Source organism: Penicillium coprophilum (assembly GCF_028826855.1).
Source record: "Penicillium coprophilum strain IBT 35676 chromosome Unknown utg000001l_segment0_segment0, whole genome shotgun sequence".
NCBI classification, from domain to species: domain Eukaryota; kingdom Fungi; phylum Ascomycota; class Eurotiomycetes; order Eurotiales; family Aspergillaceae; genus Penicillium; species Penicillium coprophilum.
The window spans coordinates 2,057,548-2,074,713 of NW_026622720.1; the positions used below are offsets into that span (position 1 = coordinate 2,057,548).

Consider the following 17,166-nt stretch of genomic DNA (forward strand, 5'->3'; position numbering starts at 1 on the left):
TAGATAGAGTTCAAATTCAACCTCGTGTTGTCTACGAGGAAAGCCTTCTTTGCTGCAGCTCTCGATCTATATAATGTTGACCTGCGGAAGCCATCAAAAACGGACTGTTCGCTCATTGGTCAGCTCGTCTGAAACGGGGATCGTCAGCGAATGAAAGAGCTTTCCGTTGTGGGTCAATTTCGGTGGATCGTTGAGACGGGAAGACATCTGATTGGTGAACATTTTGATTGTTAATCCGGGCAGATAGCCCTGATCGATGGGAGCACTCGCCGTCCTCAACCCTGCAATCAAGGTGTGATGAATGACATTATGGTTGACCAGCATACCTCGTCAGGTACTTTACGAAGGCAGAGATTAAAAGTCTCTACCGCCTGCCAAACATGTCGCCTGAGGAAGATCAAATGCGATGGCGCTCGCCCGGGTATCTATCTGCTTCTATTGTTCTTTTAGCCCCCAGAGTATGTCCACAAAGCTGACATAAAATATAAAGCATGCACCAGATGTCAGGAAAGAGGCAAAAAGTGTACTTATGGGCATTCTCTCAGTGCCGCTAAGAAGCAGACAGCGCGTAAACCTCGTGGACAATCATTATCAGTTCACAATCCCGCTCCTATGCTGATCTCTCCCCCTACTCAATGCCTTTACCCATGACGCCCCCGGCGTCTTATACCAGAGCGTTTTCTTTGGTTGATTCAATAGCCGGGTCTCACCATGTGGACGAAGATCGAGAGGCAGAGCCTGACCTGGAGCAAGACCGGGCATACTATACCGCACATGGGCAGTTTGCTGACCGGGTCGCGGCTGCCATAGATGTGAGAGCAGGATCTACCCCGATCCCCAGTCATCAGATCCCACTAGTAGATGCTCCGCTATTTGGAGATCTTGACCTCTCTTCTAACTCTTGTGTCTTGTTATCGTCGACCGAGTTACCTCCCCGAGCATATGCTGATCAACTAATTGATATATACTGGCAACATATTGATCCTATGGAGCCGGTGTTAGATCGCCAACGGTTTCTTGAGAACTATGGAAATGTATATGCAACATCCGTAGCACCACTCTCCGCAAACTACGACCACCGGCGTACTATTCTCAATCTAGTTTTTGCACTGGCAGTCCAAAGACAAGAGCAAATCCCGCGGTATCAGAGGAACAAGGAGGGAAATTGCTTTTTCCAGCGCGCATGGGCCCTGCTTCCAGCTGAATCTATGCTATGGCAACCTGGATCTCTCGAGCTTGTGCAGTGCTTGATGTTAATGAATCGATATCTCCATTGTACCAACAATCAGCAGAAGACATGGATGACAGCGGGGTTAGCAATGCGAATTGCGCAGAGCATGTGCTGTCACCTCCCCGAGTCGCCTTTTGCAATGAACCCTAGTGACGACAAAGCGCTAAAGCAGAAAATATGGGCTAGCTGTGTTGCCCTCGATCGGTATGTCATGGAACGGCCGCCCCTTTATAATTGTCACTGGCTCATTTCATATAGATGCATCTCTTGGTCACTAGGTAAAACATCGGCGTTGGTGCTAATTCCATCGCCACCAACCAGTAGCAACCAACGATTAGGCCACAACTCGATACATAATAACTGGGGATTGGATCTCCACGAAATCGGGAATCAAATCCAGTTGGCGCAGATACAGATGCGAACTAGTCTCGCAGCCAGATTTCGCCCTCCACTTTTATCCCAGCAGGACGAGTACCATAAATCGGCATTGCAACTAGATGCATATCTTCGAGATTGGGAAAATAACCTTCCTGGCGACTGGCAGTTGCAGAACCTCAAGATGGTTTCCGACAGGTCGCATCGAGCTGAGCGATACGTGCTTCATCTTCGGTGTGTCAAGAATTTTCCCCTCTTACTAGAATCGATTGACAATGTTCTATGTAGCTATCTCCACCACCGAATCTTTCTCTACAGACCCATGCTCGCCCGGTTCTACTCGATAAAAGCAGACACCTCCTCACTTGGGACACCAAGCCTAAGCCACCGGCTCCTCCGTGAATGTGCCAGCATGTGTATCGAAGCCGCACAGAATGTAGTCTCATTGGTAAAAGAGACACTCGAGCCAGATGAGCCCATCGGGCTCCTTCCGTGGTGGTACAGAATATACTATCTTCACATCGCGGGGTCCAATTTCCTGGCAGCCATGTTTCGGTCAGATCTGTTTACAGCCTCTGTTTCCCAGTCTTGGGAAAATGTGCTGCTGGCTCTTCACGCTCATGAACACTTGAGTCCCTACATTCAACAGTGTGTGTGGACATTCGAGGCCCTGGCAGCCAAGATCACGAGTAAGCCATACCCCGGTTTGGATGGCAGTGGGTGTGATTTGATGGTAGATGGATCTGCGAGTGTTTGTTTCGATGATATCTTCAAGGATGTTGATTTCGACTTTGACAACTTTATATTTGGACCCGAGGAGTTCGGAGAAGGGTTGCTTTGATGGCGAAGCTATTTAATGGGATTTCTGGAGGGCCATCACGCTTGCCCTACGAGCTCTCGGTGGGCACGAGTCATAATATATGAACAGTCCAACATACTAATCCTCAAGTGCTATTTCCTTCAATCCACGAAGTTGTTCGTTAATTCTAGGAAAGCCCCCGAGTAGGGCTGAGAATCGCAATTGATCATCGGTAGTTAACATGAAATCGAGAATTCGATGCTGACCCTAGATGACGGATACAAGCCCTTTGTCCGGAGTACCGACGGGCAACGGCTCCACATTAGATGGAGAAGCCTACCCATGTAGGTAGTACTGTAGAGTAGTATCATCCGCAGCGGGATACACGGGCGTAGAGCTAGAATTAGTTTTGCTTGCTCCCGTTTGAAATCATCGAATTAGAGGATGAGTACCCGGAGTTCACGGAGTTCACGGAGTCGGACGGGGATATAAGAGATGCAGAGGGACAAAAGTATTGACTTACTATACAGCCTTCTATGTAGCTGTCGGGTGAACGTTTTTGATATATGTAGAAGTATTTGCATATCAAATATTGGAATTGAATGAGCATGCATTTCGTATATCATAGTCCCTTCACAATTACTTTACATGCAGAACGACTGTACTATCGGCATGCGATTAGCTGTACATTGAAAACTGGAGAACAGAAAAGAAGAACCACCACAATGCCTGACAAACACCGACAATCAATCCGAACCAAAAGAAAACCTAACCATGAATCGCCATCCTCGATTGTGTGTTCAATACTCTAACACAATCTCACAGGACAACTTCCGCAATCACATTACCCAGGGTACTGACACACCAAACAGCGATGAGACCCCAGCCAACCTTGCGATCCATTCTCCACTTATTCATCGGAACAACGATCAAAAGTCCAACCAGGATGAACAAAAGCGTTGCGCCGCTGATGACAAGGACCTTGGAGATGGCGATCTCATAGGGAACTTGCACAGAGATGACATCCTGCAGCGCCTGATCGGATCTTTGGTTTCCACCGTTGACGGTCATATAAAGACCACCAAGCCCGATACCGAGGAGGATATTGAGCATGGGTCCACCGAAGCAGGCGCTCAGGGCCATGACTGGATACCCGAGGCGGGCGACGGTGACATCAGCGACTAGATCGCCAAGTGAGTTCCCAACGGCGAAAATAGTCAATCCGAGCAGCGAATCAGAGATGTTGAGAATAACTCCGATGGTCTTGAGGATAGAGACAACTTCCGTGGCAATCGTCGCAATCCAGGCTATAGCGACAAAGAAACCAAGTAGGGAGAGGAAAGGCCGCCATGGCGATGGGAGGGTGTCGGCGTGGAGATGAGATTCGTGGGGGAAAGTTGATGCGGATAGATCTGCACTGAGAAGTCGGTGGTTCCGTTGACGGCGGGTGCTTATTGTGAGGACCGTGAAACAGATGGAGGAGAATAAGAGGGCGACGAGGGAGGGAAAAATGAGGTTGCGCGGCTGACGGTCTTCATCCACGGTCGTCCAGGCAATGAGCACGGCGAAGAAGGGACCCGTGAAAAGCTGTATGGAAACCAGCCAGCGATTCCAGTCCTTAGGTGGCACAGGATGCTCAGGAGGTGAACTCGGTGCTCGTACTGCCGGGAGTTCCGAATCCCACCGCGGACGACCAGGCTGTTCGTACGACGACTTTCGATGAGGGTGCGTTGGCGACACGTTAGAAACTGATCCGGCGAAGTCGTGTGCCTGAGCCGCAATCACTGGACTATCGGCTGGAAGTTTGACCCTTGGGGAGGGGTTCCCTTCATCGTCGACATTCTGAATGATCACCGAGGGTATGGGCTCTGGTTCCATAGACTCCGGTACCTCTGGCTCCACGACTGGGACCGTTATAGTAAGAAGTAGCACACTGGGGGCTGCGATGATACCGAGCAGCCGTTCCCAGATATTTTTAGACTTCCAGCCCACCAAGGTCGGGAAGAGAGTGCAGCCAATCTGCTGGAGAGGGGGAATCGAGTCAGGCCACCAATCCCTCAGGTATTTGCGGAAAGGGAGGCCTACATGAGCGAAATCATCATATCCTTCTTGAACTTGTAGCCGTTCTAGTGGGCTGGCTGAGTTGGGAAGTCGTATGCTAGATGGTCGTGAGGGTGCCGTGGATGGTAAGTCACTATATGATGGGAAGGGCATTGAAGGGCTTTCTAGCCCGAAGCCTGAATGAGTGCGGGTTGCAGTGCCCTTAGGAGATACTGATAGCGAGGGCCGTTCACTTGCCCCTCCGTTGTGGTAATTGGGAGAATGAAAAGCGTCCGATGGAGCGAGCCGGTCAGAGCTTTGAGGACTTATGGTACCTGGACTTGGACTTGGCGACCGACTCGCAGGAGACACATCCAGCGCCTGCCCGGTGTCAATTCGAGGGAGTTGTCGCGACTGCATGGCTTCTTGTCCCGAAGTATCCTCGTAAGAAGGTCTGCTCACTGTAAGCAATGGACCTTGTGTTGGCGAGGGCTCCAAAACACTGGAGTCAAATTTCAAACCCGCGGCATCGTTTGCTGACACAGCTCGAGCCCGAGAGGAACCTGCTGCACTGGACGGTGACAGGCGGTCGTTAGTGGTCGGTGGCCGACTGGCGCGAGGATGCGATGCCACCGAACGCGTGTCGAAATCGGAGTCACCGTCATCCGAATAGCTGTTCAGGCTAATTGCCGGATTGCGGCGGGTGTTTCTTGATTTCTGCAGCGATTGAAGCACAGACTGAAACTCTAGTGCACCGACAAGACTTGGTCGAATGGGGTTCATCGTATTACGTCTTGATTTCACGGGCCGATAGACGTGCATGTTCTCACGGATTTCGGCTAAGTACCGATTGCGTGTTTCATCGTCGTCCTCGTCCTCTTCTTTCCATAGAGGAGCGGCCTCTGCGCGTTCCAAAAGATCAAAATCCTCAGTTGAGGCTCCGTGGAGAAGACTTCGTGACTCTGACGCTACACCTGGATCATCGTCCTCAGCGGCCTCTTCGATATCAAGTTCTTGGTTTTCCGGTATGTGAAAGTGAGCTCGCGCTGCGAGGTCTCTCTCAGTCTTTCGGCGTCGTCGTACCAGATACCAGTGCCAGGTAACCACCATTACGACATAGAAGGCGTACAAGCCTACCATCGTCGCTGACTCCCATACATGTAGTTTCCCATCGGCCAGCATGAACATGCTAAAAACTATGGCCACTATAAAGTACCCCACATCTCGGACGAAACTCCTTCGCGCGACCTTGAAGGGCCGAACTAACGCCATGGAACCGGCGACAACGGAGGTGATAAAGGTCGCCGCGCCGATCAACTCACCAATCGCCAAGCTCCCACTATTCGAACGCATGGCGGCGAAAGTGGAAAATACATCGGGGCTTCCATTACCAAATGCAAGGAATGTCACGCCTGTCAGACTCTCGCTCAATCCTAGGATGCTGGCCAATGTACTCAGATCAATACACAGGAAATCGCTTGCCGCGATGCCGATGGTACTGAAGAGCAGTGATAGCCAGAGGACCAATATCATGAATGCTACCGGTTTTGCATCCGCCAGCCCACAATAGTAAAATTGAAGGTACGAGATTAGACCATCCTCGTGGTCGGGGCAATTTGCGCGGACGTAGGCACACTGATTTTCGACGTTACGGACCAAGCGGCACTATACCATCGTGTAACAGGGTAGCATTTAGCCTTTGGTGCCATCTCACAGGAAAGGATATGGGAAGGGAAAGATACCTCTAGTTCACCCTCTCGCTTGAACAGGTTTACATGTGGCCCTGTACCCGGTTGCGCCAACTGCACATGTTCAGTTGTGGTACCAGCTGTGAGCCACTTCGCTGTTCCAATAAGTGTAAACACCAACAGCGTGGTATAAAATGGTCTGGTTGAGTATCGAGGCTTGCGGACGGCAGGCTGCAGGAAGGACGGCAGCTGGTTCATTATGACGAGAGGTCTGGCGGCATCGCGGGCCGAAGACTTTATGTGCAGTGGCCCAACCTATACCAGAAAGATCAACATTGAAGACTCAATGCTTGTACAATATATACCCCACGCGTTTAACAGATGTATGCCAGCGTGAGTTCGGTGAGGACGGTGATGTCAGCTGGGCGGAGCTGTGGCGGGCCTCGGGAGTGGGCCAATGCAAGTCCGCCGATCGGTGCACCGACCTCTGCAGGAATCAAGCTAGGAGGATCAATCGCAGGTAAGATAGTTGTAATTCATATATGCTAAATGATCCAGTTGTACGAGTCGGAATTAAATAACGGGGGAATTGGTTGTTGGAGGCTCAAAAAGATGGACCGAAGGAAAGCCCGACTTGGGTGTGATCTGAACACCTGATATTCCAGGCATAAATGATTACGTGAGAGATAAAGCGCTAGTGGCACGCCTGGACCACCGTATGTTTGTTGACTTCCCCATTTGTTTTGCTTCATCGATATCAACTCCCCCTCCATCAAACCTTCCATTTCAACGTTATCTCCCCTATCGGGGGCAACCGCAACCATGCCGCGTGTCGCAAACAAGGTGCATCGCCGTTCTAATGGCACCTCAACCCCGCACAAAAACTCACCGGTCAAGTATGTATTTGGATATCTCCTGATTGTTACATTCAACTAATTAGATCAGGATTCCCCTCAACGATGATGAGGGTGAGAAGGCAGCTCGTATGGAGGCTCGTCAAGCGCGTCATGATCGTCAAATGAGCGAGATCAAAGCTGCAGTCAAGACGCCTATGCCACCCCGCCGATACACTCTCGATCGTGAAGGAAGCGACAGTCCCGCAACTCCCCGAGCCTCGAGCCACCGCGGTCGCACAAGCGACGTCAACGGCCGCGCAGTAACTCCGATGAAGCGCGTACCTATCTTGGCCAATTTTGAGGAGTGGATGAAGATGGCGACCGATAACAAAATCAATGCGAATAACTCTTGGAACTTTGCGCTCATCGACTACTTTCACGACATGTCATTGCTGAAGGAAGGAGATAGTGTCAACTTCCAAAAGGCTAGTTGCACCCTTGACGGCTGTGTTAAAATCTACACCAGCCGAGTGGACAGTGTTGCAACGGAGACGGGAAAACTTCTTAGTGGACTCGCCGATAGTCGCGATAAGAGAGGGCGCGGCGAGGAGGTGGAAGATGGCGATGGCGATGAGGACGAGGAAGGCGAAGATGGACAGGGTCGCAAGTCACGGAAAAAGGCATGGTCAATACGATTTCAAAGTTCCAGGGTTTTACTAACTAGATGGTTTCTAGACACGTTCCCATGAGGCTACCCTCGCCCCGTCGTTCTCGTCGTTACAACTGAAGAAGTTTGAGCTAGAGTTCGCCGTGGACCCGCTATTCAAGAAAGCATCAGCAGATTTTGACGAAGGAGGCGCCAAGGGCTTGCTTCTGAACCACCTTGCTATCGATAGCCATGGAAGAATTGTATTCGACAGCAGCGACGATGCGGTGGATGATAGTGCTAAAACCGCCGAAGATGACCGTCAAGAGTCTACTGGTCCTGACCAGCAAACCGAGGACCAAACAAAACCAACTCCGAAACCCGCAAGCGATACCTTTGAAGATAACACAGAGATCGACCTTGCCACGCTAGCAAGCCAGTTTTTCCCAGATTTAGATCGTCTTGATGAACAAGATATTTGTCCATCGCTCAAGAACCTCGATCTGGGTGATCTAAGCGGATCACTAGATCTCCCTCTCCTCAAAGCGCCAGAAGAATGGCGCCATGACAAGATGGACGAAGACGGACGAGCACCTGACGACCCATCTGGTATTATGCTCGACGATGACAACGCTGTAGGTTTTGATGACGATGATGCTACCCTAGCCGGGTTTGATCTCAGCGGTGACACTGGGTTCGGTGACGGAGGAGAGGTATGGGCTCGGGAAGCCGCCTTGGAACCGATGTTGAATGTTCACCGGGTTGCCCACGATGGAGATAATGACGGCGAGGGCGACGATGGCGACGAAGACGCATATGCCATCTCTATGTCTCATCAAAATAACAGCCACGACCACGAGAACATTCTGAGCTACTTCGACAACGCACTACAGAAGAACTGGGCCGGCCCAGAGCACTGGAAGATTCGAAGAATCAAAGAGCATGCAACACCCGCTACATCGGCACCTAAGCCGCGCAAAGAGAAAGAGCCTTTTGAGATTGATTTTGCCACCCCTCTTGATCCTGCTATCGCAGAATTAATCTACACCCCGGCCAGCTCCAACTCCGCCGTCTCATTACCGAAGACACAGTGGAAGACAAAGGGTCGTAACCTTCTTCCCGACGACAAGCATTTCAACTCCCGCAATCTGCTCACATTGTTCCTCAAGCCAAAGGCCAGGATGGGCTCAAAGAAGATTCTGGGCAAACGCCGGCGGCAGGATTTAACATCTGGAAATGGAGACATGGACGAAGCGTTTTGGGCAAATCGCAAGCCGGAAGAAAACGCCGGCGAGGAAGGTGCTGCCGGTGCCTATGATGCCAACTTCTTTGCTGATGATGATGGTCTTGCTTTCCCGAACGGTATGGATCTCGACGACGACGACAATCTGCCATTCGCAGATGCCCGGGAGATGCTTTCCCCGCCCCTAGACGGGCCTCCAGGCACATCAGCCGGGGAAGCAGGTGGAGCAACTGGACTCAGCGCGCTCTTGAATATGGTTGGTGCCACACCTGGCCGACCCGGAGCTGGTGGTTACGGCTCACAATTAGTGACCCAAGGTGGTCGTCGTGCACGACCAGACTACGTTGCCTATGCACGTGTGGCAAAGAAGGTTGATGTGCGGCGTCTCAAAACGGAGATGTGGAAGGGCATGGGCGAGCGCTTGGTCGATGCCGTGGACTTTGCCTCAGCTTCACAACCAGGGGCCGTGTCCAGTGAGCCTCCGACCGAACCCGAGAGTGAACCGGATGCCCCTGCCCCTCTCACACCAAAGGCCGAGAGCCCAGAGCAAAATGCTGACGCCAAGAACAATGGCCGACTACGGTTCACGCAGATCATGAACTCCCTCAAGACAGTCTACCCGGCTGAAACCCTACGTGATATCAGCACATCGTTTGGGTTTATTTGTCTTTTGCATCTTGCCAACGAACAGGGTCTCGTACTTGAAAGTGATCTCAGCAAGATGGGCGCTAATGCGGTGACCTTGGAAGAGATTTTCGTAAGCAGGGATACGCACGCTATCATTGAAGAGGCAGGCGGGATGTGAGAGCCTAGTTTTTTAACTTGCATGTACAGTTGACACGGGTAGAAACACTACAGTATGCATGCTGGTCACGAGTGATGAGATGGACAGGACGGTGTGACTCGGTAAATTCCTTGCGGCGTTGTGGTTTTGCTTTTTCCCTGTTCGCAGTGAACGGCGCTCTTGGGTCTTTATGCCTCTTCGGTTAACTTCTTTTGTGATGAATTGAAACAATTTCACATATTTTCTGGTCCAGTATTTGAGTAGACTTGAATTAAGGTGGAAATTCGTTGCCTTGTTAGCCACCACAAATGTTTGTCAAATTCCCCCAATCTACAGTGCTGGGGTGGAAGTTGGTACGGAGATGACAAGCTCATGTATATGTATCATTGCAATATATTCATTCATTGGACAAACCCAAAGATAAAAAGAGTAAATACACCAACAGTGTACCAAAGTCCAAATAGGTATTTGTATCTCACACCAAAACGCCCCGTGCTCCAGGGTGTACATTAAACTCCATAACAAGGAGGGTAAACAAAAGAAAGTCGAACAAGTGTCCGGTTTTGAAGCAGATCGATCAAAAATGGCGACCTCGATTGTAGTTTTCGGAGATTTTCCACCTTTTTTTTTCATGTTTTCATCGTTTTCAGGTACTTTCATTACCCACGAAGGGAAATCGAATCAATCGAACCAAAACACCCCATCTCAAAAGAAGAAAAAAATCTTGCAGTCATCAACATTTACTTGCGTACAGGGGGTGGGAACACCGGCACCATGGGACTTTGATAAGCTCCAGGAATCGGCACGGAGTCGTAAGTGCGCTCACCGGGAGCACTACCTCTACTCACAGGCTGACTCTGGCGCTGACTGTGAGGAGGCGGCGGTGAGTAACGAGCAGGAGGAGCAAACTCCTCTTGTGCAGATTGAGGGGTTGCCTGTTGGACCTTGATAGGAGGGGGCTGGAGCTGGAAGGATGGGGTAGGGCGGGTAGGCGAACGCGGCGAGGCATACTGGGTAACCTGGGGTTGAGCCATGCCCTTTTCGGCGCTCGAGTAGGGGTCCACGGGACCGGCGGCGTAGAAGGGGCTCTTGGGAGGATAGGAAGTGAAGCCTGCGAAGCCGGGGGTGTTGGGGGCGGATTGCAGACGCAGCTGGGCGAGGTATAGATCTGAACGGGCGTTGTCGCGGGTGTCCATGGACTTCATCAGCTTGCGCTTACTCCAGACACGGTAGAAGACTACGACGTAGATCAGGATGACTAGGACTTCAATGACGACTTCGATGATGGCGCAGACCAGGCCCCAGTCTTGTAGACGACAGAGGAGAGCATAGTCGACGCTGTTGTGGTAGATCTGTTCGCGGGTGTTCTGCACACAGGACCATCCCCACATGTCTTTGTTGTTTCCTGTGGCCTTGGAGTGCTGGTAGACTGCTGCGCCGACGATCCACATGATCAGGTTCACGGCAAAAAAGGCGATCGAGAAGCCGGTGTAGTAGACGGCGGCTTTTTCGGCGCGTCCGTGTCCACCCTTTCGGTAGGCATAGAAGACGAGTAGACAAGCGACCAAGGAAACGCAAGCCATGCCCAGAAGAAGGTATTGAGCCCAAGGGTTGGTGCCCTCTGCCCAGGCAGGAAGGTTGTTACGAGTGGGGAGGTGTTTAGTTGCGTTGAAGACAGTCAATGTCACGGCTAGCAGAGACAACACAATCAGACTGCAGCCGAAGTTGACAAAACGTAGGAAGACCTTGGCGATCCGAACGCGGAGTTTGATTCTCTGGTGACAATTAGTAATTTGCATTGATTTGTATCGTCGGGCGGCTTTCTTACCAGGTCTCGGGCATTCTCGACTTCGGCCTTCTTTTCTTGCTTCTCAAGCATGTATTCCTCACGGAAAGTTGGACTGAGCGGGTTCAATGACTTGGCAGTCTGCGGTACCTTCAGGTCAGGTCGGAAAGGTGACATTGGCACCTGGTCATCCGCATGCTGAGCAGCACTGTTCGCTGCCACGTAACCGAATCCCACATCTCCAACATCTCCCGTTGTCTGAGTCTTGGGAGGATCGGCGAAAGGTGATCGTCCAGCTTCTGTGCGATCGATGGGAGAGTGGATTGATGTGGCCTCAGCGAATCGAGCAGTGCGCGGACTCTTGAGCGAGGCATTGCTCGTATCAGAACCACTGCGAGTCTCTCGCACGGTGTGCTGTGGTAGAGGGCCCATTGCACTGTGATAAGAGCCACGGGTGAGATCCGTAGGAACCACGGGCTCGTAGGTCACAGGCGAGTTATCTCGACTATCGTCTGATACTGCCATTGTATCGATGAGCAATGTAGGCAAAGGAATCAAACAATTAGGTCAAGAGGCCAGCTCTTGACTTGAGGGCCACAAGACTGGCTGCTGGCAATAGAACGACCCGAATCGGGTTGAATATACAGCAAAAGAAAACCAATGTGGGACAACGGCTGAACTAGATCAGGGTTGATAGTTTATCACCGATACCGTGTGCGAAGCCTGCGTACACGAGTATTAACCAGCAGATGGTGAGAAGGAAAGCAAAATGAAAATAATTCGCAAGGCACAGGAACCGGCCTTGGGTTGAATATCAATAATGTTCGAATGCTGGCATCCGAGAGGCGGGGGACCAAAATGCAGAGTTGTGATTCTCGTCACCTAAGGCGGGCCAGAGTAAGCGCCGAGAGGGATTTTGCAGCGACCAGGAACATGATTGGAAGATCCAAAGCCTGTCAAGCCCTCTCGCTGCAAGTGCACTGTACCTCGAGGCGTTGCGAGGGGAGTGTGACTGGCCGACGGGAGTGATCAGCCAAGCTTGTCACAGTGGAGTAACGGGCCAGTAAGATCGAGTAGGGGGCCATGCTTGCTCACGATGCACCTCTGTCACCCCCAACCCGGGCGCTAATCCGCCGATCGTCCAACCAAATGCAATGCAGAACCGCTTTAGTGTGTGAGATGGATGAGCGGTCCGAGGGAGAACAGGAAAGGTGTGAACGACTGGATGAAAGAACCCGGTCAAGCCAATTTCAAGGTCCAGTCATATAGCTCGATTAAGCACCCTTGAACCCCTTGAATACTGAGAGGGGGAGATAGGTCTGTGCACTTGGCTATTTTTGCTTCTTTTTCGTAGACTTGGTAGTTGGTCACATTTGTGATAGTACTTTTCTCACGCATACCTCCATGAGACCATGAGACGTTGACTATCTACGGACTATCTACGGAGTAGCTTTACTAGGGCTCTCCCTTTCTCTCTTTTTTTTACTTTTTTAGCAATATAGCGATTCATGCTTTTTGGTGTCTGATTCTCATACAATCCTAATATTCAACTTGTCAAAAAGTACCACACTTTCTGGATAGTGTGAACATTGAGACTGGTAGCCGCCCAGCTAAGAACGCCACCTCACCTGCAGATATGCATAGCATGTCCAAGAGGTACCTCGGTCTCAGTACTCTGTACTCCGGATTCTTTTCGCCTTTCATTCTCTTCTGATCTTTCCTTTCTCTCCGTCAAAATGTCTGCTTACGAAGGAACTTGTAGTCGATCAGTCATATCCCAGACATATATCTGATATAGATCAGGATGAGGTCCTCGATAGTGGAACAGTTTAACCGCCGAGCAAAACTCCAAGCTCCCAGGAACTCTCGTCTCCTTTGCCACCCAATATCATTTGCTCATTATTCACAAAAAGATACTTCCACTCATGCTGACTGGTTGATAAGAGAAGCCACGGCCTAAAATATCTCGGAATGAAATTGAAGGAGCGTCTCACATGTCCTGACCGGGCAATAATGTATACCATAGAGATATCATCAATCATCTAATAAATATAGATCGTGTCATGTCAATGGCCACATAATACACTCGCTTTTTGGGGAATCTGATGATCACTGCCCTCTATGTTGTCTCGCGTGAGTGGACATGGGTGCGATGGCGGATAGGGTTTGGACGAACTGATTCGACAGCATGATAGTATATAGTTTTGAGAATTGTGTAGATGGATAAAATTAGACGCTCCTGGGGGTTGTTCTCTCTTCGTTTCTAGACCATTTCACTAGCCATTTGGTGGCGAGTGCGTTCTCCACGTCGTTTCATACATAGGCCATTATTGTGTTCCAATCACTGGCATTTGGAGCTGGGCCTTCATGTTCGTAACGCTGCATGACATCGTGGCAAATCTCGAGACTCCGGTGCTCTGTTTATACTTGGTTGTCCCTGTTCATCTCCGTCCGAACCGCTGATCCTTCACTTCTCTTAGGCGAGTTGACTGAAGCTCTAGCAATTTTGGGGGTTCTCGCTGGACTCTTAAACCGGAACATTATGCACAGAAGTGTGTTGGGGTCTATCCATATGCTCAAGTTCTCTTTCCCGGGGTACAGTGTCATCATCTCAATGCTCCCTATAAGCTTCCTGCCCTTCTGGATTCAGTAGTATATCGAGGTTTTGAAGAATCTCCGTCTCTCCCGCGTGTGGATCCTTGAATAGTTCATTGGCCATGATTCGTGCGTAGCGACGGGCTGGCGATAACTCCAATTTTTTGAATGTAGACGGGACGTAATAGATAAAAAGGCCGAAACAGCTGGTCACAATGTAAACGATGAAGATAGCGAGGTTGCGTGCTTGGGGCGGTTGAGAACCCACTTCACTGAACGCTAAACACCCAAATTAGATACCAATTCCACTAATGAAAGATGCTAGGGCATAATTCAAAAGAATGGCCGGTGCCTTCACCATAAGTATAGAATAGAAGGAAGCAGATTTCCACCTATGCTTGCTTTTAAACTCTTGATAGTTGATTCTAGTTCTGCCATGTTTTCGTGTCGCGAATTTCTCTTCCGTATTTCTGATGTCAAATAATCGAGCTATTGCTCGAGAAATCGAAGTTCTTCTGAACTGCTGGGCTTGCTGAAAAAGTCTTTGACATCATCAGTGGTGAAAAGGCTGCTCATCTTCTGTTATACCAAGCAAGCATTAAAAGACTGATAGACCCCCAGCTGTCAAGCTGAGTACAAATGCTGCTTCTGCGGTCCAATGGACCTTGTTAAGGTCTTCAAGTCCTAATGCTGTAATGGCAACTTGGGCTATAATAGCTGCCTAGGAATGAACATATTAGGCTTACCTTTGCACTTGTTTAGGTGATATTTCTTCACATACAGCAACAGCTAGCATTGTGCAATCTTCCGATGTTGCTTTTCGGAACACTATCACCTCGTTTGTTTTGGCGTCGAGTACATGCTTTTCAACTCGCTCCACGATTGGTGTAACATCTGGAAATATCATTATAAGCGCTAAGGCCTGGAGTGTCCCCAACCTCGGACGCAAACTGCCATATTTCTGGCGCAGGTGATCAAGTGTGAAAACTTCCCAAACAGGGTAACCAAACTTTGTTGTCGCGGCGAGCTTAAGTGCTAGGTTAATGTATGCAAAAACAACAAGAGTTGACTTCATTTATGGGGGAATACAAGGACTTTGTTTGCTGATCGCAGAAATAGAGGCAAAAAGTCAAGGATTGCAGATATCTGATGGCTGGAGAGATGAGCTGCGCGCGGGGACGGTGAACAGACAGAAACTGTGTTTCTATTGGCGTGATTGATCTGGGACAGTGGCCAATCACTTAGCTATTCCTTATGCATACACAAGTCATCAGCATGCAGTTACCTAGTATTATTGATTGAGCTATTTCCCCAATTTACAGTAGGAGTACTATACGCTGTTGGTGTCTCTGACATCGTGTAGTTGATCTTGGTTTTAGGTTCGGGAATTGCTCAAAGAATGTAGGTGGCCGATTTCCAGAAACACCGTAATGTTAGGAATCGGATGCTGCAGGTGAGCTTGCATAGGGTCAGAAGTAGCGTTTGTGCTGAGTGCCAGCAGCCCCTGCACCCCATTTATAGTGAGTTCATGGACATTGTAGTAATATCCACCTCGAGAATGACCCCTACTATTGTGACCACCGTCACCCGAAAGCCCGGAATACATCGGGGTGGTACATGATGTTTGGGGCTTTAGGTGGGAGGCCAAGTGCATGGTGCATATCGATTCCGCAAGGCGAACGCAATGTGCCGGATGATGATTGGCATAAAAAAACTGAATTGGCGTTATCATATCTATTATAGAAGATACCTGACTGGGATTGTGACAATGCTTGATCGACAATTTCGACGCTACCGTGGAATACATTTCTCATATCTAGCACGTGGCTAAGCAACATTCCGAGTCGTATTTGAGACTTGGCAAAGGAGATTCACGTTTCATGAAGGCATCTGGAGTAGTATATAGAGAATGGTCGGTCTCAGCCACGGGCTATTTTTGGGAGTGGAGTAAGTGGCGTAGAGAATTACAAGATTCAAACTTGGAAGGCCTGTAGAAGACTCCGCGGGTTCCTTGCTTCCTGTCATGTGTGGTATAGAATGTGGCTTGATCCTTCCAATCATTGCAGGCGAGAAGGGATAATATGCTCTAGGTGGTCATAGACCAATATACCTTTGAGGCTACACATTTGGCACGTATGTATATTGACCCACGTGTTATGTATGTATTGTTCTATGGGGCTCCGTGTGGGCGTCGATCCTGGAAGTCGCCTCAGGTGTAACGAACAACATTGTAAGTAGAATCCTTGAAACATGGCGCAGCAAATGTATTGCGCCCTGTATTACCAAGGCAACTCGGGACAATATATATGCGACCTAGGTAGTAAGGTAATTCAAGGACATAAGTGGCTCGTGTCAATGAGTCAGTGTATTACTCCGTACCTGGGGTTTGCATATATGGACTATGTACTTCGTAGTAGTACGAAGTATATATCGAAAAATACAAAAAATACACGTACCAAACCTTCAATACAACCATCTACCACTTGATCTGCAGATCTCTAAACCAGGCATTTCAGTTGCAGATAGAATATATTGTGCAAATACTCTATAGATTGTACAAATGTACAATAGATACAATAGATACAATAGATACAACAGATAGAATAGGTACGGTATATTGTGCGTACCCCATGTGACATCACTTCGATTGCGTGGAGATATACATTCCATACCAAAACCATAACCAAGGAATACCGGTTTGAAGACACATGATCTCATACTGTTCAACCTCTAGATGTAGATCATATGGCGTCTACGCCGTACTTGGCATTAAGTTCAAGGTCAGGAAATGTTAGAAATGTTAGAAATGTTAGCAATGTCAGAAATGTCAGAAGTGTCAGAAGTGTCAGAAATGTAAGAAATGTAAGGCAACGTGTACGGAGTACTGAAGAGAAGGTCAGCCGCAGAAAGTGCCCCACGAGCCAGCCACACTGTGTTAGCGGTTTACACAGCCTCAATCTTAACAAGGTACTGGGTACTTGGTGAGATATGGTGCTGATAGTACAGATACCAGGTACTCAGTACTTAGTTGCCTCAGGGTTCATTTCTCCCAGAGCCTCGACCTCTCTGGTCCCCACCAAACATATCCCCTGCCCAGTTTCTGTTCACACGTTCACTCTCTTTGCGTGTTTTGTTTTTTTGCC

General features: G+C 49.5%; 4 protein-coding genes across 4 annotated transcripts; 2 read left to right on the forward strand and 2 right to left on the reverse strand.

Moving 5' to 3' along the window:
- Window positions 1-647: 647 nt before the first annotated feature.
- Window positions 648-2,447, forward strand: N7500_000768 (putative transcription factor; the record flags this gene model as incomplete). The annotated part of the gene is made up of 1 exon (XM_056671914.1): window positions 648-2,447. One exon carries the CDS (start codon window positions 648-650, stop codon window positions 2,445-2,447), a length of 1,800 nt encoding a protein of 599 aa, XP_056537487.1.
- Window positions 2,448-3,224: 777 nt separating this feature from the next.
- On the reverse strand, window positions 3,225-6,391 carry N7500_000769 (sodium/calcium exchanger protein; the record flags this gene model as incomplete). The annotated part of the gene is made up of 2 exons (XM_056671915.1): window positions 3,225-6,110; window positions 6,188-6,391. 2 exons carry the CDS (start codon window positions 6,389-6,391, stop codon window positions 3,225-3,227), a joined length of 3,090 nt encoding a protein of 1,029 aa, XP_056537488.1.
- Window positions 6,392-6,955: 564 nt separating this feature from the next.
- Window positions 6,956-9,663, forward strand: N7500_000770 (condensin subunit BRN1; the record flags this gene model as incomplete). Its single annotated transcript, XM_056671916.1, has 3 exons — window positions 6,956-7,029; window positions 7,079-7,679; window positions 7,705-9,663. 3 exons carry the CDS (start codon window positions 6,956-6,958, stop codon window positions 9,661-9,663), a joined length of 2,634 nt encoding a protein of 877 aa, XP_056537489.1.
- A 719-nt stretch (window positions 9,664-10,382) lies between these two features.
- N7500_000771 (uncharacterized protein) lies at window positions 10,383-11,953 on the reverse strand (the record flags this gene model as incomplete). Its single annotated transcript, XM_056671917.1, has 2 exons — window positions 10,383-11,417; window positions 11,471-11,953. The coding sequence occupies 2 exons, from the start codon at window positions 11,951-11,953 to the stop codon at window positions 10,383-10,385; spliced, it is 1,518 nt and encodes a 505-aa protein (XP_056537490.1).
- Window positions 11,954-17,166: the final 5,213 nt, after the last annotated feature.